Below are 21,436 nucleotides of genomic sequence, written 5' to 3'. Positions count from 1 at the left end.
AAAATAATTACTTTGCTTTTAAATATCCCAAAAAAGCGATAAAATGCTAAATTAGCGGGAAAAGAAAAATAAATTAATTAAAGTAAACAAATATCGTAATACAATAAAAACAAAAACCAAAGAAAAAACTAAAATCAAGGTCTACTAACACTTACCGAGCCCCCGCATTGAGTATACCATTGCAGTTGGCGGAAAGGGGCACGCGGTTGGTGGCGGTGAATCTGATGCTGGAAGCACTTTATAGGAAGCTGTCGTGGCGGTGCCGACGCCGCTAGTGCTACCTTCCGAATCAGAGTGTGAATTAGTCTCCAGACGCATGTAGGCTGATACTTTCGACTGTATATCAATCGGTAACTGCAAGATCAAAGTGAGGAAGAGGAAAAAAGATGCGATTTTATAAATATAGCTTGTAAAAAGAAGTTATTATTATCAAAGGTAGACCTTGCCTCAGGCATGACATTTACAAAAATATTTTATGAAATAAATCTGGTTTTCTCGACTTGCAGTTTTCATTGAGGTAATCCTTTTTTACTCAGTTCGGTTTGCTATTTACTTGCTCCGAACGAGTATATTTGCCTTCTCACGGAACAAGCTATGCTCCTTCACTTTGAGGAAGATTGTGCGGAAGAATGTTGATTTGCGGGCTTACCAAATCCCACTAGTGGAAGAATTAAAGACGAAAGACCATTAAATGCGTCGCACATTAAGTGAATGGGCCGATCCCGATTTTCACAAGAAAATGTAGTTGAGCGATGAAGCTAACTTTTGGTTGAATGGTTGCGTTAATAAAAAAAAATCGCATTTGGGGGTATGATAAGCCACAAGCTATTGTGGCATGAGAGCACGATCTAATGACTTTTCCTGTGATGGCGATTGTTGATGTGGATAATTATATTCGAAAAAGTTATATTAAATTTGCCACGATACTTATAATGTATATACGCGAAAAGCTCCGACAGGATCGGGAAGGATCTCTTCGGGCCGTTCGAAACCAAACGATGTTTCAGATAAGGCAACTACCCGTCGTGTGACTTCTTCAATTTACTGCTGGAGAAAATAATTCGAGCTGCAGAGCTTCTCTATGTACATTCTTCTATAAGAGTGTACAGCTACCGGCTAGAACCGCGTAATCGGTGGCTACGCCAATAAAGAAGAAAAAGATATACGCTAACTTGTTTCTCAGTTTTTAAGATACTGGTCTGAAATTTTGTTCTTTTCTAACCAAGAAGTTGCTCACTTGTCGAAACCGACAGCGAACTACAATTGCATATAACTACCATACTATAAGGAAAACTTTTTAATTTGGCGTGGTATCTTCAAAAAATTGTGCAGAAAGTATTACCCAAGGCATCGTTAGTATCCCTGAAGAATTTGTTGAGAACGAGCTACTATAGCATATGGCTGACATATAATTAACCGATCAAACTATAGTCCTTGTTTGAAAACTCTTGAATTTGTCATGCTATCTTCATGAAATTTTGCACAGATTACCTAAAATATTGTACAGATCGGATCATTTTAGCATACACCTGTGAAGAGTATTTCAGCTGCGGTGCAAACGAAGTTATATCTCGCTGTGAAATGTTATTACTTACCGATGATACTTTTTGTGGCATGAAACTATCTGGCTTACACTGCAACAGTTGTATTGCTAAATTTATATCCGACTTGTAGCGTTCCTGAAATTAAAAAAAAAAATATGGATCACGAAATACATTTCAAAGTTTCAAAGCTAAGTAGATGTCTTAAATAAGATACAATTATAAATTCTAAAGCGTAACAGCACAACACATTTCTACTCTATTGTCGTAAATATTTAATGCGCTTTTATTAAAAACTAAGAAGCGCATATTAGCAAAGCAAAATCGTCACCAAAGACACGCAATCCCAGTTGCACGTGTCAGCTAAGTGTGCCGGGTCGTATGAGCAACCACATTAATTTAGCACTGCATTTGCAACAATGCTTGCCTTCATGTGCACAGTTATACATAGCCATACTTTGCATTTTTCACACTCTCCCTCCGTAAATAAACATAAATGAGATTTTCCACAAATAATGTCCGAGTGTGTGAAATCTCCACGCTTTGTTTCACACACACACCATTGTGCGCCTGCACTTGTAAGTTCATGTGCGACTGACCCAAATCCTTCAAATGGAACAAAGATTCTCATCTAACTGTAAATGCAAAATACTTGTCACAGCACATGCTCCTACGTCTATGTACAGATGTTGACAAGGAATGCCTGCAGATTCATTTGATAACACAAAGTCAACAATTGCAGTAAATTGCCTTGTGTTGCAGCTAGTTGTTGCTGAAATTGCCGTCACCTGCCACTTTGTTTCGGATGGGTTGAATTTCACTCATTTTATTTATTTGCATTCGGCGTAAAGTTCCAATTATTTGTTGCTGTTCATATTATATGTGGCATAAGCATGATTTTCCGTACATATATATGTATACAGTCAAGAATTGACAATTTACAAGTGTGCTATGTTTTATTTATGTCTACGAGTGCAATGGTTTCAGTGATGGAATCGTAAATAACACAAAACAATTATAAATTGCAGGTGCTTTTTATAGCCATCTATAAAAATCTATCTATTTCTAGTCACAAACATGTTCAGTTCGTATTTCATACAGGTAACATACAGCTACCAGCCTTGCGGTGGCATCTTTATGTACTTGTATATAACTAAATATATAGTATTTTAGAGAGGATCGGTTTTTTTTGTATAAAATGGTATATTTATGTGTGAAATGTTCTACGTATCATTCTGAAAAACTTAGCCTAAGGGACTGTGTGTCTAAAACCTGTTTCGAGCCCGCGATTTTTAAGGCCAAGATTACAAAATCTGGATGACCGGTTGTATGGGAGATATGTGATATAGTTGTCCGATCCGAGCGATTCCAACAAACAATCAACAGATTAAAATGCACCTACGTATTAAATTGAATTTGGATATCCAAAAAACTGGGGAACAAATTTACATAAGCCCTACCAAACTTCAAGTTAAAAATTGTTTGCCCGAAATTGGTTTTAGACTCACAGTCTCTTGGGAAAAATTGTTCAGAATGTTCCATAAAACATTTCTCGCACACGTGATTTTACAGTTTTTTGGCTCCCTGGAAATCAATCTGCTGTAATAAAGATCAATAGTTGAATGACATTTATTAAAAAAAAAAAACAGCTTAAAATATCTAAATTTTGTTATTGTATTTCACTTAGATATTGTTAAACTAAAAACAAGTAAGGAAGTTCCGGTGCAACCGTATAACATCTCTTTCAACTTGCAAGAGTAAAAGCTAGGGAAATACCTTAAGGTGTCAAATGTCAACCAGAGTATCGCAATCAAAGCAACACATAAGATTTGCTAGAAAAACGAAAATAATATATATGTTGTGGTTGTGGTCTATTATCATTGCCACATACTATACTAAAAAATATTCCCCGAGTTTCATTGAGTTACCTTACATACAATCACCAAACACATGGAGTAAAGTCAGCCGGTTGTTCGAAAATCTCTACATTAGGGGCTAAGTGAAGTATTGACCCGATTCAACCCGTTTTTTATATACAGAGATACTAATGCCAGAAAAGGATTCTCTCTGAATTTCAATTGCACTATATATCTCATAAATTTACAGATATTTTTGGTCAAAAGTCAAGAATAGATTTCCGATATTTTGGGCTTGAACAGTTTTGGTTGGATTTGAAAAGTTTTTGGTCATAAGGTACTTACTCTGCATTATTCGTGCAAAGTTTTATACTGTTATATCTTTGACTTCTTGATTTAAAAACTAGAAAGTGAAAGTTTCAAATGGAATCTAAAATTTTGTTACATGGGAAGCAAGCGTGGTTGTAGTCCGATTTCGCCCATGTTCGCTTTGTAATATGTGAATATGAGAAGAATGTCACGTTCTAAATGTAGCCGAATATAGTAAGTTGGGTGTCGAGATAATGAGTTTAACCAAAGTGGGCGGTGTTACGCCCATCGTCCAACTTTCACGCCGAATCTAACATAACATTGCGGCTATAAAATTAATTGTCTCTGGCGTATTTAGTTATTGATTTACACACTTTTACTAGTTTCCAACAGTTAATTTGATTTCATCCACACTGCCGATACGAGTTCTTATAATATGAGCCGGGCAAATTTGGTAGTTGAAGCTTTAGTGATTAAGGATATATTGTATGTACATCAAGCTTACTGGAGGACGGGGCCACGCCCACCTTTTCAAAATTTTTGGACACAGGTGCCCCTAGTTACTCGAATCCCCTATATGAAATGGCAGTTCTATGTATACATTCATTTATTCATTTATTTTGTAGCCCCGACAGACAGACAGTCAACCGGATTTCAACTTTTCTCGTCATTCTGATCATTTATATATACATAATATACATATAGGATCTATCACGATTAGTTTTAGGTGATACGTACAACCGTTAGGTGAACAAAACTATAATACTCTATAGCAATTGGATGCAAGAGTATAAAAATACGATATCGGTGCTTCGAAATATTCTTCTCTGAAATTCTGATAGGTTGACTATATGGGTGTTTCAAAATGATTCGAATCCAACAAAAGTTTTTCTCGCACGAAACACTTCCAAGCAAATGGTTGCCTGTTTCTTTTCAGAACAATAAAGACTGAGTCATACACAATCATCTGTTTGCCAGTTGTCTTTCAAGAAATTAGGAAAACCAACCGCTGAAGATAGATCACTCTTCACCATGATAATGTGAGCTCTCAAACATCAATTGAAACAATTGCTTTTTTGAACACTCAAAATATCAATTTGAAGAGTCTTCCTCCGTATAGTCCTGACTTGACACCGAATTATTTATTTTTACTCCCGCTCACAAAAAATAAACTAAGATCAACGGTTTTGACATCCAAAGAGGCGGTTGATGCGTTAAGAACGCATGTTTTTAAGATATCTCAATCAGAGAGGCAAAAGTGCATTGGCAATTGGATAGAACGCACGCACAAGTGTGTAAAAGTTAATGGAGAATATTTATGAAAATTTGTTTGTTGGTTCTAGACTCTCCAAATATTAAAGGCAAGTTTCGTATTCCAATTAGTAGTTCTTTTAATATTGGGTAGTCGAAAAAGTCTTTTCGTATTTCTATTCAAACTTTAACTTATTTTTTAAATAATATTTATACTAATAAATAAATAAACAAATATGTACCATTTTGATCGACTACTTTTTGCCATTTTTCCGCTAAAGACATTATTCCATCAGAAAACTTTTATCAATGTAAATCGAAATTTCGAAATTTCCAGAACGGAAACGAGCGAACCATTGTTGTGCTTCACGAACTCATAAATATCATTGGTGGCTTGCGTGGTATTCTTCTCTTTTTTAGACAAAAATTTCAAAATATAGCGAATTCCTGTAACTTTTTTTCAATTTCCACGAATTTAAATATAATAAAATCCCACCTTTCCAACACTATATGTATATGACACAATGTGAGTGGTAGCACTGGAGATATACGACTGTAACGGCATCTATTGACAAAATATGAAAAGACGTTTTCGACTACCCCATATATGATAGAAACGAGTACACAATCGTAGAATTATTCGCGCAGGCTATTGTTGCCTTAGGTTTATCGTGCATGGTCGGTGTTATTTCGTTGCGGTAGAAACAAATACTAATTGTATATATGATGTAAACTTGAGCAAATGTGATATGAAGTTTCGATCCCTAAACCACACATATATATTAAGCTAAATTGAAGTTTAAACATTTAAGACTCTTTAATTTGTCGGATAACATCATTATACACATAATAACAATTCAACCCAACCCCAATTTAAACAAAATTGAGCTTCAAAGTTTCTGTGGGCAGGTTCCAAATATGTAAAGTAATGAATAGTTTTGTTTCATGTTTTTAATTGAATTAATAGTTTACTCAACATTGGAATTTACATTCCATACGAGTGTCTATAATGGAGCTATAAAGGGGCAAACTATTGTTAATCGATTGGAAAGCTTTAAAATGCAGAAATAAAAGCTCGCAATCGGTCAACAGCAAAGAGACATGACATTTGCACACATAAATTATGGACGAGGCACTTAACACAATTACACAAACAATTACATGGCGCCCCAACAATGTTATTGAAATGTGACTTCGATTTCTGCTGAAACAGTTATTAAAAGCTAGAGAACACAATGGCAATCAACCAGTAGAAGAACAACAGCCGAATCGAAAATTTTAAAGTCGAAATTGCTGACGGCAACCATAACTTCTAGTTAACGGCAATATCGTCTGTATGCAACAGGATTCGTTTCAACGCTACTTCAACAGAAACTTCATTGTGGATGGTATACTACAAGGTGGCCACCGCGTGAACACGTGGTTGGGTATAACCGCCTATGTATACCAAAGCGCAGTGCCAGATAAAAGGCGAACTGAACGGCAACATCTACACCGTGGTCGGCGATTTAAATTTCGGCAAAAATCGCGACGGCCGTTAAATACGCAAATCTCCCAAGTGTATTTTTCGCGCCCATTACGCTACTACAGCCTCTTCATTCTGCTGATCGTAATGTTCTCTTTGCATTTTGTGGCGCGTACAATGTACTTCAATCAGGTTTTTCTCCGCAGCTCAGCAGTGCTGTCCTTTGTCGGCTTCAGCCGATTTTCATTCTTGCATATATGTGTCATCGGCACGCTAATACGTCAATACCGCAAGCAACGGGAGCTCATCACGTGCACCAATCGCATGCTGCGTTTGCAGCGGAGCATAAGCCGGATTGCCAGCCAGCTGCGAAGCAATGCAGGACACATCCCACCGCGGCCACAATATGACAGATACACGGCGTTCATGTTATGTTGTAAGCTGATACCGTTACTATTGTCACCCACATGGACTATATTCATTGTGCGGATAGAGCATGTGCTGCAGCGTCCCGCATACCTCGTTGCGCTGCTCATCCTCTACTATTGCCAGCTGGCTTTGCAGTTAACGCTCAGCACTTACTTTGTGAACACCTTGATGTTGGCGCAGCAAAGCAAGAAGGTGAATGCGCTATTGCGGACAGTCTTGCAACAAGCCGCTAAGTATTCGTTGCATTCACGGCCATTCAATACGCGTTGTCGATATCAGTTTCACACGCTGGTGTACATAATAAAGCGACTACGTTCGGCTCACGAGGCAAATTCTCAAATCAGTGGCTCAATGACGCGCCTCTATGGTCCTCAGCTGGTGGCCTTTCTCGGTTTTGTGTTGACCGAATGCACTGTGCAGTTTTTCGTGCTCTACTTCACATCTTGCAGTCAACATGCTGCATTTCCATTTAGACCAGCACCACAGTCACGAGGAGAATTCTGTTATATAAGATGGAATATATGGGCTATGGTTTACGTCTTTGGCTTGCTCAGTGACATGTCTTTGGTTGTCAGTGCAGCACATCAACTGCAATCACGTGTACAAGCCACACGAGTCGTGCTGGCGGAAGGTAGTGCTCGTTTGCCGTTGTTGCAAGCCATGTGCCGCCATTGCAGCGATGTACAGTTGGCGCGTACGGTAAGTAGGCGATAGAAAATATTATTGTTTTTATACTCTTGCAACAACCATTATACTATATTTGTTCAAATTACGGTTGTTTATGTCCCTTAAAAGTAATCGAATCAGATATAGGGTTATGTATATACATATATATAAACCATCAGGATGATGTGATGATCTGTAAACTTGAGTAAAAATTGAGATAACGTAATGATCGTGTTCAAAAGCAAGATTTTCAAGCTCTTTTTACGAATAGATTCGCACAAACGACGCAAAACACTCAAATAGTATTCCTTCTTGATAGTTTGACCGGTCGGAAGGAATACGGAGCACACCACACATCGACAATCAAAGAAAACTGTTAACATACAATTTTTTTTTTGGTCTGCTTTGCCGTGTCTTTTTCGGCATGGCTCACCTTAGACACGATATTCGGCCGATCATCTGTGCCTGGGTCGTAGGCATAAATCCAAGAATCATCGCCAGTAATAATACGCTTCATAGCATCCTGGTGGTCGGAAAGCATTATTTCACATATGTTAACGTGACGCTGGTTTTCGAAAAAATTGAGTGATATTGGAACCTATCATGCTTCCGCTTTTCTTAGACCAAATAATCTTTCAAAATGGTTTCAATAATCCTTTTGACACTCCAACGATGCCAGTAAGATCTTTTATTGTTTACCGTCGATTCTAAGGGACCAATTTCTTTGTTTTATTGACGTGTTGATCATCATTTAAAGTTGATGGCAGTCTTGGACGTCCCTTTTGAATAATTTGTACCAATTAAAAGCACTTTCTCGCGACAAACAATTATCACCGAAGGTCTTTTCCAACATTCTGAATGTTTCGGCACCAGAAGTTTGATTTCAATATTTCGAGGAAAGGATTTTCGTGTGAAATTTAAATTAAAAAGCCTTAAGTTGCCCACAGTAGTATATCGCCTAATGTGCTAGTTATTTTAATGAAATTGAGAGTGCGTGTTTTAATCATAACAGTTGTGCCTAAAATGGACAACATCACGCAAAAATTTTGCTTATATTCATACGTTGTAAATATATATGTATATGTATATGTATTTATAAAATTGTTTGAAACTAAGTTATCAAGTATACCTGAGCAATGTCAAAAATTAATGCTACCGGTCCTTCACTTTCTTTGCTCCCAGTGATTTTAGTATAACTCTCGCTGACGTGAGGTAAAATATACTAAAGGAGTCTCTGACCTTCAAAAAATGGAAATTTGGTAACAATCGAACCCTTTGAAATTGAACCCTTTCGCTACATTTTTCACAATTGCCTACAACTAAGGGTATTTCGTCGGATATGATAGGTGCAAGAGTATAAATGTTCGGTTAAGTATACCAGAACTTAGCCCTTATTTACACGTTTTCTTTTGATATTATCATGTGAAATTCTTGCGTATGCAACGTAGTATTCGCTTTCTAAAAGGATAAGAAATAAAGTCTGAGCTTTCTTAGCTTTTGAATTGTTTTTTGAAACAATAAATGTATAGTCCGGTTGGTAATATTATATTAGTGCAAAATTAAATGTTGAACGGAATTTCTGTGATTTTATAGACAGATCTGAGAATCTCTTCCAACTACGGCTTCATAGAAAAAGATAATAGGGACCAAACAGATAATTTACTCTGTAGAAATACAAGTTGGATTGGATAAACAATTCAAAAGTAATTATTTTTTTCGAATGTTTAGGAAATTCTCAAATGATCTGAAAGTATAATACCTTTTTTTGGTAAAAAGGAAAGTACAAATTATTTTTTGTTCTTTTTTTGTATTTGTATTTTTAAAACATTACACTTAAAATAAATTAGTTTCTGATTTCGGGAAAAATACCGCCGCAGCTGACTCGCGTAAGTTCCAACCCACAGGCCGGGCTTGCCTCCGTAGACAAATGACTTCGCACTACTCCAAAATCTTCCAAAATTTAAAAAAATATAAGTTTGACATTTGCTACTATCAAAGCTATTTCTACCAAAAAAACTAACGGCAAACACTTGTCTGCTCTATTCCATTCGTACACGCTACGAATAGCGAGAGAAGTGAGACAATAGAAACACGTGGACTGTGCAGTGAAAATAGCTTAAAAATAATCTCTTATGATAAATTAAATTGCAATGTAAAATCGTGTTTAATCGCCGTAAATCAAAATGAATATTGAGAAAAAAGGTATATGTTATATAACAGACTGGTTTTTATGTAATAATATGTTGTTTTATATTTTTAAAACTATTGTTTTACAAGTGACCTTTTCGGTGGTATGTTTTTCTTTACACATTTTTCTACATATATTAGTTAATTTTTTCTAAGTCTGTGTTTTTGATTTCAGCTAATAAGCATTAAATTTTTTGTGGGTTATTTTTCATAATTTTTTTGTATTTAAGTGTATGTATATTTTATTACATTTTATGTTTTTTTTTGTTATATATACTTCAGCTTTGGTTTTCATTTCATCATTTTCTCACTTTTATTAAATTTTGTTTTATACGTACTATTATTCAGCCACATTATATCGGTATCAAGCATATGTAGTATATATTTTTGAATTGTGGTGTTTAGAAAATGTGTGAAGTAATACCACTTATCCCCGAAGCAAATTAAATAAGGATACGTATCTACTCATTAGAAGCTTCGTTAACTTGATGTTAACTTTTTACTCTGATATGATAACATTAAAAAATGTTATCCATAGCAAGGAAAATACTCAGAATATGACGCTGAAGTTGAGATTAAAAAATTATTGAATGTAATTAATGAACTCAATGAGTTCTCTAAAAGAAGTAGAAATTTGAAAATAGTAGTTGGAAAGACAATAATTTGTTACGTCATATATGCCTTTACACCTGATAATAAAATCGGAAAATGATGAAAACAACAAACAAATTTGGAAAAACTCCAGACCTTCGCCCAACCGCTGTTGCCGTCCTGTTCGAATTCAATTTCAAGAGGATTCAACTGCACTAGATTTGCGCTAGATACTGCAAGGAAATTAACTTCAAAATATTTCTGGTATTGTCTTCCTATGGTAGTCCATGTAATATTAATTTATGCTCCCAATGTTGTTCAACGTGCACCTGTTTCAATGGGGGGCTCTCAGAAGAAACTTCTAAGTCAAAAAATTAAGACGTTAAGATGTATGGACTCCATTATATACGAAAGAACTAACGGGTCGCTACAAAACAGGATTTGTTTAACTGATTGCTTTTGAGCTCAGATTCTTTCATCACCGGTCAAAGAAAACTATCATGTAAAAGTAAAACAATTTTTTGTAAATCAGTTTTTGATATATATATATATATATAAATAAAAATGAATTGCTGTTCGTTAGTCTGATTAAAATTCGAGAACGGCTGGGCCGATTGAGCTGATTTTGGTTTTAAAATGTTTGTCGTAGTCCAGGGTAGGTCTAAATGGTGAGCAAATAAGGAAAAATTGCGAGTAAGATAGAGTAAGACGACAATTTATTTTCCCATATAAAAGTTGACTCTAATATATAAAAATTAGCCGGGTTTTCCTTCCTAACGCTATAACTCCAGAACGCATAAACCGATTTCCAGGGTTTTGCATTCGTTAGAAAGGTCTCGGGCTCTGTGAGGTTTATAGCAGAGAAAATTCAGGAAAAATTTCAACAGAAAAGCGGGAAAATAGGAAAACAAAAACAAAAACAAAATGTGTTGGTAGGCGCATAACTCAACAAGCCTGGACCAATTTGGCCAATTCTTTTTTCTAAATGTTCGTGGAGGTCCAAGGATGGTTTTTACGGCGAGAAAATTTCGAAAAACGAATGAATGTTTGTTTGTTAGTAACGCTAAGAGAACCGCTACAGCAATCTTGATGAAATTTGCAGAGGTTGTTCGTTGTGGATCGGGGAAGGTTTGGAAATAAAAATATCTTATGCTTTTCATGAGGCGAAGTCTGAAAATTGGAAAATTCCAAAAAATTACATTTTTCCATACAAATTTTTTTTTAATTTTTATTTGTTTTTTTTCAATATTTTGATTTCTCAAATATTTGAATCATTTAATTTCGGACGCACGCTTTTTTATTCCGGCTATTCAAAAGAAAAATTATTGAAAATTATTCAGTGAAAACTTTATCTTCAAGCAACCTATGGTATATATGGTGCTGTTAGATGCTAGATGTATTCTGTTGAGTAGCAAAAAAAAAGTTAGCCGCACGCACACATTCTTCTTTGGATGATGGATGGTGGTTACACCATATCAAACTGATGAACGCATTTCTGCAGAAATTCCTGATGCAGAGAAAGATATAGTATTATACCAAGTGGTGAAAACCAATATGGTTCATAGACCTTGCGGACACCACAATCCCACTTAGGGTTGTATGTCTGACAATATATGCACGAAACACTATCCAAGTGCTTTTCTTTCGGAAACTCAAACTAGAAATGATTGATATCCACTGTATAGGCGTCGCTCACCAGACGACAATGGCAGAACATTCAGCATTCAATTTAGAAGAATGAATATTGAAGTTGACAACACATGGATCGTATCATATTCGCCATTATTGTGTAATTCACATTCAAAACTCATATCAATGTTGAGTATTGCAGTTTAGTGTAATCGATAAAATACGTTTGTAAATACGTCATCAAAGGAAGCAACATGGCGGTTACTGGTCTTGAACGATACGGTCGATACGTGAACTGCAATAAAGCGCTTTGTACTCGTATGATATTTACTTTTGCGATTCATGAACGTTTTCCGACTGTTGTGCGTCTCCCAGTTAATTTGGAGAATGACCAAATAGTCTATTTCAACACAGAGAATACAGTACAGACAGGGAAAACACCCCCCCCCCAACAAAATTAACATTTACGAGTTTTTTCTAAACTTTTGTCAGTAATCCGTTTGCGAGAACATTACTCTATTCGAAATACCCTGATATTATACATGGAATGCATCGTCGAAGAAATAGTTGCGCAGAAAGCAAGGCCAACCAGTAGATTGACATCCAGGTGTGTTTTCAACTAATGCATTAGGACGAATTTACACAATCCACCCGAAAAACGACGATTGTTTCTACCTTCGGTTGCTATTGATTAATGTACGCGGTTCAACTTTATTTGAGTCATTGGGTACTGTGAATGGTACGGTGTGTGCAAATTTTGGAGAAGTAAGACAGCAATTACAATTGCTGGAACATTTTAATCATAGGAATAAAAATGAAGTTCGAACCCTTTTCGCTATAAACATTTCGACAAATCAGCCTTCAAATCCGCGTCAATTATGGGATACGAACAAAAATGACATTGCCGAAGAAATTTTACATCGTCTTCGCTAAAAATTAGAAATGGGTCAATTCCGGTGGTTCGATATCAATTCCATCTGTCACGAAAGATGAACTCATCACGAATGTTCGGACATTGGCCAAATTATTGTAACTACGATTCCTTAAGTGCACGCGCAATCTTAGCTGCCAAAATACCGATGTTGTTGACTTAAACTGGAAGATTCAAAGTCAAATTCCGGGAGACTTGCGCTCATACAAATCGATCGATCGTATTGACAATGAAAACGACACCGTGAATTATCCAGTGAAATTTCTAAATTCTTTGGAGAGGCTTGGTATCCCACCGCATCATTTGCGTCTCAAAGTTGGATCTGTCGTTATTATGTTCCGCAATCTGCGCTATCAAATACAAGGGGGAAGAATGCTTGATTCTACGAATTTCTTTGAGTCCTAACGATTTGCCATTTCAATTCAAACGTATTCCGTTTCGAGTGAAAATTGCATTCGAGATGACAATCAACAGAACACAAGGATAGTCGCATAGTGTGTGGCATAAATTTGGAAATGCTATGTTTTTCACACGGTTCGATATATGTACGTGGCATGTTCACAAGTTGGAAAACCATCTTTTCTGTACATCGGAACAAAAACCAAAAAATGTTGTCAAAACGCATAATTTCACGCAGGACAACGGCTGCGGGGTCAAAGAGCACTTCAATGAAACGGATAATTTGCGGACACGTATAACGCTTCGATTCAGTATTTACTTTGGATTCACTTTCATTTACTTAGAGAAGTTCAACTAAATAATACTTAATTTTTGTAATCGAAATGAATTCATTACTTTTGTGAAATGAAATATAATTTTTCCTTTTCAAATATAAAACAAAAAATTTTTTTTTTATCTTTTAATCACCAAACGAAATGTTACATAAAACGAAGCAATTTGGTGGCGAAACGGAGATCGTCGGGTTTTCTAGTAGTTGAATATTATTAGCTTGTTCAAAAGCAACAATTTTTTTATTAACTTAGCCACTCAAAAAAAAGTAAGCTGCAGCTGAATAGCCAAAATTTGCTTTGAAAATCGTGTTTGGTCTGCTTTTGGGCCCATTTACCGAATGTGCGACGCGCTTCTTGCTCGTTCGGCAAATATTCTTATTTAAGTTGGTTTTTGTAAACCCGCAAATGAAGACCCTTACGCATAATATTTCACACAGTGTATGGACACAGCTTCAATTGTTGCACGGATGGAGTAATTCGGGCCTTCTTCGGTACTCTGCTTCATACCAGCAATTGTGAATTTGAAACAAAATGAACGGCGTCTCCGAGAATGCACAAATGCACATTATACTAAAGTAAACGTGATGCGAAAACGATGGATGGTTGTTTGAATTACCAGCTCTGCAGTGCGATTAGGTTGACCGAATATTCGACTCAAAAGGCAATGCTTCGCGCCAAATGGCAAACCAAGCTGAGCGTAAATAAAGTAACAGCTGTAAAAAAGTCTGAATGAAGTATTGTTTCATTGAAAACTACACGTCTAAAAAAACACCATACAAAGTGAGTGTTATCAATTTAATTACTTTATTATTTATATTTTTTTGTCTAAACGATACATTGCCCCTTGGCCAACAACTAGTGAGACTTTGTTCATAAATTTAAAAATATTAATTTATTTCTTAAAATCTATATCATCCCTCTTGGCCACAATATACTTGCTTCAATGTTTTTTCCCAATCCTCGAAACAGTTGTCAAAGTTAATATCCGGAACAGCCTTCTATGCGCGCAGCAATTTACGTCTAATGTCTTCAATTGACACAAAATGGTTTACCCGAAGCGTTCGTTTTAGTTTGCTAAATAATCAGAAGTCACACGTAGTTAATCCAGGCGAATACGGTGGTTGCGGCACGATATTGGTAGAAAATTTGACGAAAACTCACAAAGAATCAAAGCAGTATGTGACGGTACATTATCGTGGTGAAAAAACCAAGAGTTGTCGTCCCATAATTCCGACCTCATTTTGCGAAGAGCTTCGCGAAAACGACGCATAACACTCAAATATTATATTATTTCTTGTTGATGTTTGACCGATCGAAAAGAATTCGAAATGCACCAGACTACGATATTCGAAGAAAGTTGTCAACATAACTTTGATTTTGATTTGCTTTGACGTATTTTTTACGGCTTCGGCTCACCTTTGCCACGATATTTGGCTGATTGATCCTCTGTTTCCTGGTCGTAAGCATAGATCCAAAACTCATTGCCAGTCTGGTAGTCAGAAAGCATTGTTTCACAGACGTCAAATTTAAATTAAAAATTCTTACTATTTTTAGCCCACAGTAGTAGTTAATAAACAAATTCTCAGTTGGCGTTTTGTATTATAATAGTACAAAAGTTCTTTATTAGGGACCGGCAACTATACTCTAGTTGCCTTACATAATATGGTTATCAGTTTTCTGCTCAATTTAACTATCTGGTGCTATCCAAAGAGGTTATAAGTTTTATTTCGCCGAACTGAGTGACTGCATGAGTAAGTACTCTAGAGTATGCCAGTTATAATATTAAATCGTCTTCATAGCCTCTGACTACCTAATAAGTTTCCTAATGTTACACAGAAGTGCGGTTACTCTCGTTTGCGGATTGCGCCCTTCGCGTTGGTTGGGCAGGAGTATGGTAATCGTTGAGTATTATTATTATTATTCGCATATAAGCTTCAAAATAAGACCTTTGAAAATCATTTTACTAAGTGATTTGCTTGCATTTGCTTACATTAAATACTCAACTTTAAAATCAAATAAATTTAGCAAAAAAATTACAAATATTATTAGCACGTGCGCTTCTTGCCAGTGTTTGCTAATAGATGAGAAAATTTTTACTTTTCCATTAAATTGCAAAACCAAAACTAATTATCTAAAGTAGTCACTGTCGAGCTATAAATTATAGGTTTCCGTTGTTGTGAAACTGTCTAAATAAGTGCTACTTTCTGAACTCAACTAGCTCATTATGACTATTAATATTTTTGAACTGCTTTGGAGAATATACCCTTCATGAGGTGTATTTTATTTATTTGTTAACAAATTGTTTCATGCAAATCTCCCAATTGTGAACAGAATGTACGATAAATCATAAGTAAATAACTCGCTCGGACGAAATCATGCAGCCGACCACTTGGCTTCATTCTTAGAAAATAAAGTGCAGAACCTATGCAGACATAAGTGCAAAGAATCAACTTTGATACTCGAATAAGTATTTATTTTAGTAAAACTGCACAATTACTTAAGATATCCGAGCGATCATCATCCAAAGTCTTCATCGTCCGCTTTGGTACGATATACTTTATTTTATAATATATTTTTTTGGCTTCCACAGTAGCTGTTTTCATAGCCACCTGTCTTCCTAGGAGGTATTTTGGCATAAAGCTTTGTGCGAACTCTGCGATACTTGTGTCACGCAGCCATGGCAATTATGCGCACCCAAAGCACTTAATCACGCTGCAAATTTCGCAAATTTATAAGCTAAAATCGCGAAGGCAGAATAAATATAAATTTGAAACTCGCATGAGCGCTGCAGTCTTTGCAAATCAGTGCTCAAAAGAAAGTTACACGAAAGCGGAGAAGCTAAAAATGGGATACCAAAAAGCGGAAAAACTGCGAAAAGAAATTATAGTCCTACAGCCATGTTGCATTTATTATCTCGCGTTGGGTGTTTTCTATGCTTCGAATGTCATAGGCATCACGACCTTTAAATACGAGCGGAAAACTAGGTACTCGCGGCGGCAACAAACCCAAGCTTTACGCTTAACCGGGCAACAGCCACATCACTTTCGCTTGCGACGCTCACGCACACTGCAGTGGTACAGCAGAGTTTTGCTGCTACTGATCGCTGCAGCGATTCCTTTCGTCCTCAAGATACTCTTTAAAGACATGCATTTCCTTACATTAACCAGACTGCTGGCGTTTGTTGGCAACATGCGGTACGTATTGACACAAGGACTCATCGTTGTTCTACTGCTCATCAACTCTTGCCGTCAACGCCGTTTAATGCGCTTCCTCAACCGCCTTCTACGCATGCAAAGACCACTGCTCGAGCTTGCAGGCTACTTGCGGATGCACAGCGCGGATGTTACGCGGCTGCACAGCCTCGATTTGATCACTTGCATCTTATTGTGCGCCAAAGTTGTGAACGCATTCCTGCCTTTCGTGTGGACAGAATATGTGATACGCAAGGAACACGCCATACAGCGTCCTAGACTGTTCGTTTCGCTGATTTTCAACTGCTGCTGTATGGTGTTATTACAAATGCTAATGGTGCTCTATTACATATGCGCTTTAAGAGTCGCCAACTATGGTCAACAGATTAACACGCTCTTGCAGTGTGCGCTCGCAGAAGTTAAAAAGCATTTGAAGCAAATGCGACCGCTCAATGCCACAGAACGCAATAGGATTCTGTGCCTAAGCACGGTCATTAGCCGTCTGCAGCGCTTGTATAAGCAGAATGCGGAGCTTAGCCGTGAGCTGGTTGGGATATACAGTCCAGCAGTGCTGGTTTATGTCTGCTACGTAATAGTGATGTGCACGGTCCAGCTGTTTGTGTTTTATTTTTTGACTTGCAGTCACAAAGCTGGCATTTTTAAGACCGATGGCACTATAACGTCCAAAGACAAGTGTTCTTCGCCCAACTTTGTGGGTGTGATTCAGGTGTTGACTATGTTTACAGATATTTCTATACTTATGTGGGGCACATATGTGATGCAGAAAGGTTTTAGCGTTACTAATCTTATTGTGGCTGAAAGCAGCACTAATTTGCCTTCTCCTCGCAGCTTGTGCAGCAGCCATTGTTGTGAAGTACAAATGTTGACCGTGGTAAGCTTATACTATACATATACCGTATAATTAGAATAATACAACAATAATGCGAAAGTGAAAGTGAGTTCAAAACTGGACTTTTATCATTTTGTATACACCACCCGACTCAAAGTCTATGGAACGAAATACGAAATACGAATGAAGACTTCCACCTTCGCCTTACTCCTTAAAGACTTGGCATAAAATGGCGTGGAAGTGACTGAAATCAATCTAAGCATGTTTCAACTTATTTCTAAAACAGTTGTCAATCGTTTCAATGCCATCATATCCGTAACTCTTAAATATGTGAACTCACAAGCGCCATATGCGACATGCATATTTAACATATGAGGGGACTATGGAACTTTTGAAAAAATGGTGATTCATTTCTCAACATGGTATTCTTTTAGCTCGATAAATTTGACCCAGCAATGCCCTAACTTCTTTAAATCGTATGAAAAACACTTTTCTGGAGGTTCCGTGGGAACGATAACCTCTCTGTCCGGCGAGTGCGCTTTTCAAGTTTCAAAAAAAACAAAAGCAAACACAGCCCCCACAGCACCAATGGTTTTCACAAGTCCAGTTTTTCACGCTGGATATGAATCTCGCGGACTTTTGAGTTGTCTGCTATCTCAACTATCTCGCGCAACTTCAATCGGCGATGTTAAATCGTGTACTTTTGTCACATTATTGTAACCGTTTTCAAAGCAACTGGGTAGAGCTCATCGAAAAGTAGCCATCTACGAAGATATGCTAAACGATTAAATTTTCCTACTTCTCGCTGCGTGTTGTCTACAACTAGACAACATGACCAAAAATAATATCATGAAGCTTTCATAAATTTTATAATTTGAGACTCGGTTATTGTGCCTCTGTTACTGTGTTACTGCAAATGCAACCCAATGGTTTATATACCAAATACTTTAGCAAAGTCTCTTCTCGACTTTCGATAATTGGTTCTTCTATGTCTAATCTAACATATATATATATGTATATATAATTGTAACTGAACTACTTTGGCGTGATTAACTAGATTGCTGCTTAAGCCCCTAGTATAGTTTTCAACCCAACTGCACTTTAGTTGAACTTTTGAAATTCGGTATTACCGAAATCAACTCAACCGGTCAAACTCCAGTTGAAATGTTCAAACTTCAACTATCTTATGCACTTTGGTTGTACTTTTGAAATTCGGTATTATAATTTTCAACTCTACGGGTCAAAAACTCACGTGGAATGTTGTCAAACCTCAACTTTTTTAAGGTATTACGGGTTTCAAATCAGTATCAGTGGGGTTGTCTTGCACATCAAAAAATTTCAACTGCTACCAAGTAGTTGAAGTCGAAGATTAGTGCATTTATTTTGGGAATATTAAATGGGAAATGTGTAAAAAATAGATTTATTTATAATTTTAAACTATTTCAGTCACTTATTAAGTACAAATACATAGAAAGGTGAAAATTTTTTCGAGTTCGTGAAGAGTAATTTCAGAACTAGACGAGGCGAGATACATTTTGGAAATATGTATAATTATGGGATCGTGGGAAGTGCTTCGAATATAAAAAGGCATTACAAGACGTTCTACTACTTCTAGTAATATATTTTTTGAGTAAAATACAGTGCACGTTGAAACTTTACCGTTAAACACAAAATATTATAATTTCTTCTTTTCTTTCTTCCATTTTGCTACATATGGTTGCCGCGTATCAAATTGTGCAAATGATGCTTGCAGTTGGCCGACTTTGCTCTCTATTTGCGCATGGATAATCAACAACAACCTAAGATTGGGCGACGCTATGTTTCTGTTATGATATGTGGCCTGTTTGCTATGGAACGTCGTTTGATATTTGTCATTTTGCAAACAATCTTAAATTATCTGCTCATACTTATCCAATATGACAAAGTTACTTAAGAAAATGTATTATTATCCTTCAATCACATTGTTTTTTGTAGGCATTGTAAATATGTTACGTAATAAAATACAAGCTTAATGACGTGCTTAGCTTTATATGAATGTACTTACAATTGCGTTGGGTGGTGCGGTAAGTTATAGCGTATGTGGGTATGGAATGAAAGGAAAAACAGATTCTTGCCTATAATTTACATAATTTAGTATTGTTTGTATACTATTTATTTAAAATGATACTTCTGCATAGATACTGTAGCGAAGCTTTTCGATGCCCCTGCTTCTTGTAGTTTGCTGAAATGTACTCGTCGTGTCCATGATTCGTTACAATCAAATAGTAAACTTTAAATAGTGTCTTCCGCATAGTATGTGTAGTGTAAAGTTATGGTAGAATAACGGTTTAACGTGGCCCGTTAGAGCGATAACCTTTTCCACTGTACCACTCTGGGGTGCTAAGCGACGTTCTGCTCCGCGCTTTACGAGTAATTGTATCTGTATGACGACGAAGTCCTACTGCGTAACTAGCGGTTTACTGCGGTATAGCCGTGCAAAGACACGGACCACAGAAAACTATGTTAGCGAGCGCAATGTTATGGATTGAGTCGTCAGAGAATCAACTCAGTACAAAGCTCACCCTTAACAGACGGCATTCACAAGTCAAGGTACCAAGACTAGCCAGAGTATCGATACACTGCTGAGTATGGTGCCGGACGTGTGTACGCTGTCATAGTTCTGTCACGGATAAAGTGATGTCCAACTTATTCCAGTGTGAGAGTGCAGAGCGCTTCAACATTAGCGTTTTTATAACATTTTGCATTATGGCCAGATTGGACAAAATAATAATTTTTGGGTATTTAAATTAAAATACCCAACAATTAGTACGAATAAAAATTACTATATAGTGCTCAATATAATACCAGAGCTTGTTATATACAGTTATGAATACAACAAAAAGGCCAACTTTAAAAAAATCTAAAATTCTGAGATGAAAATTTTCGATTGAAACTAGCCGAAGAAGCCTCCTCAATATTTCAAACAAAAAAACTACAGTGTATTTGCGACATAAGTAGGTAAGTTCACTTCAAAATTCTTTTTACGAGATGAAAATAAAAAACCCAAAAACTTAAATATTTGAATTTTTCGCAAAAATTTTGAGATCATGTAAAACAAGTTTTAATACAAAAGTTGTTGATTTTTTTTTAACAACACATTAACATTGTATGGATGTACTTAACGTTTTACTATTTTCAAAGGCTTATGCCATTGATCCATATTGTTACCATATTTCCATAAATTTCAGTTTTGTATCGGGTCTATAACTATATTCGTGCGGTTTTTGTTCAAAATTTTAACGTTTATTTAAGAAAAAGACTTATAATAGTATTAATAAAAGTATAGTCCGTCTGAACCTATAACATATTATCATCTTCCTGGTGATTTGTGGCCTCACTCACAAAGAACTGCATCGGTTTAGCTGCCATGATTAAATCAAGGTAATTTTTGATACCCTGTTCCGTTATAAACTGTATTCCAATGAGGGCGTTCTATATCCTCCGGGATAAAAGGTAGACAGAAGGAGCAAGATCTGGGCTAGAAGACAGGTGAATCAAAACCTCTTAGCCACACACTTTAACACACTTTTAAGTTCCATCTGATTCCTGCAGTTTACAACATAAAAATCAAAAGTCGGTGAACTTATCAGATTAAGAAAAATTTTACAATATCACCCTCAAGGTATTTTGTCATACACCCAAAATATTCGAAATCGAAGTGAAACGTGTCAAGGGTTGAAAGTTTTGGACCCTAGTGGTGAGTTCTGTGGTCTGGTATTGAAATTCGGGGATAAATTTCTGTGATGGCAACATGTCTTTGTGCCAAAAAT

General features: G+C 36.5%; 2 protein-coding genes across 2 annotated transcripts in view; one reads left to right on the top strand and one right to left on the bottom strand.

Moving 5' to 3' along the window:
• Positions 1 to 21,436, bottom strand: part of LOC120778234 (serine/threonine-protein kinase pakD) — a 158,421-nt gene that overhangs the window by 9,761 nt on the left and 127,224 nt on the right. The window contains exons 3-4 of the mRNA XM_040109992.1: positions 1,596 to 1,679; positions 156 to 354 (exon numbers count right to left, since the gene is read on the bottom strand). Coding sequence (XP_039965926.1) covers positions 156 to 354; positions 1,596 to 1,679 — 283 coding nt within the window. The remainder of the gene's footprint in view (positions 1 to 155; positions 355 to 1,595; positions 1,680 to 21,436) is intronic.
• Positions 6,489 to 19,591, top strand: LOC120778236 (putative gustatory receptor 77a). The gene is made up of 3 exons (XM_040109993.1): positions 6,489 to 6,566; positions 6,629 to 7,550; positions 19,381 to 19,591. Exons 2-3 carry the CDS (start codon positions 6,747 to 6,749, stop codon positions 19,558 to 19,560), a joined length of 984 nt encoding a protein of 327 aa, XP_039965927.1. The 5' UTR covers positions 6,489 to 6,566; positions 6,629 to 6,746; the 3' UTR covers positions 19,561 to 19,591.

The sequence above is a fragment of the Bactrocera tryoni genome, chromosome 5 (genome assembly GCF_016617805.1).
Source record: "Bactrocera tryoni isolate S06 chromosome 5, CSIRO_BtryS06_freeze2, whole genome shotgun sequence".
Classification (NCBI taxonomy): Eukaryota; Metazoa; Arthropoda; class Insecta; order Diptera; family Tephritidae; genus Bactrocera; species Bactrocera tryoni.
The sequence above is the reverse complement of the archived record's forward strand: the minus strand, read 5'-3'. Positions and strand labels throughout refer to the sequence as shown.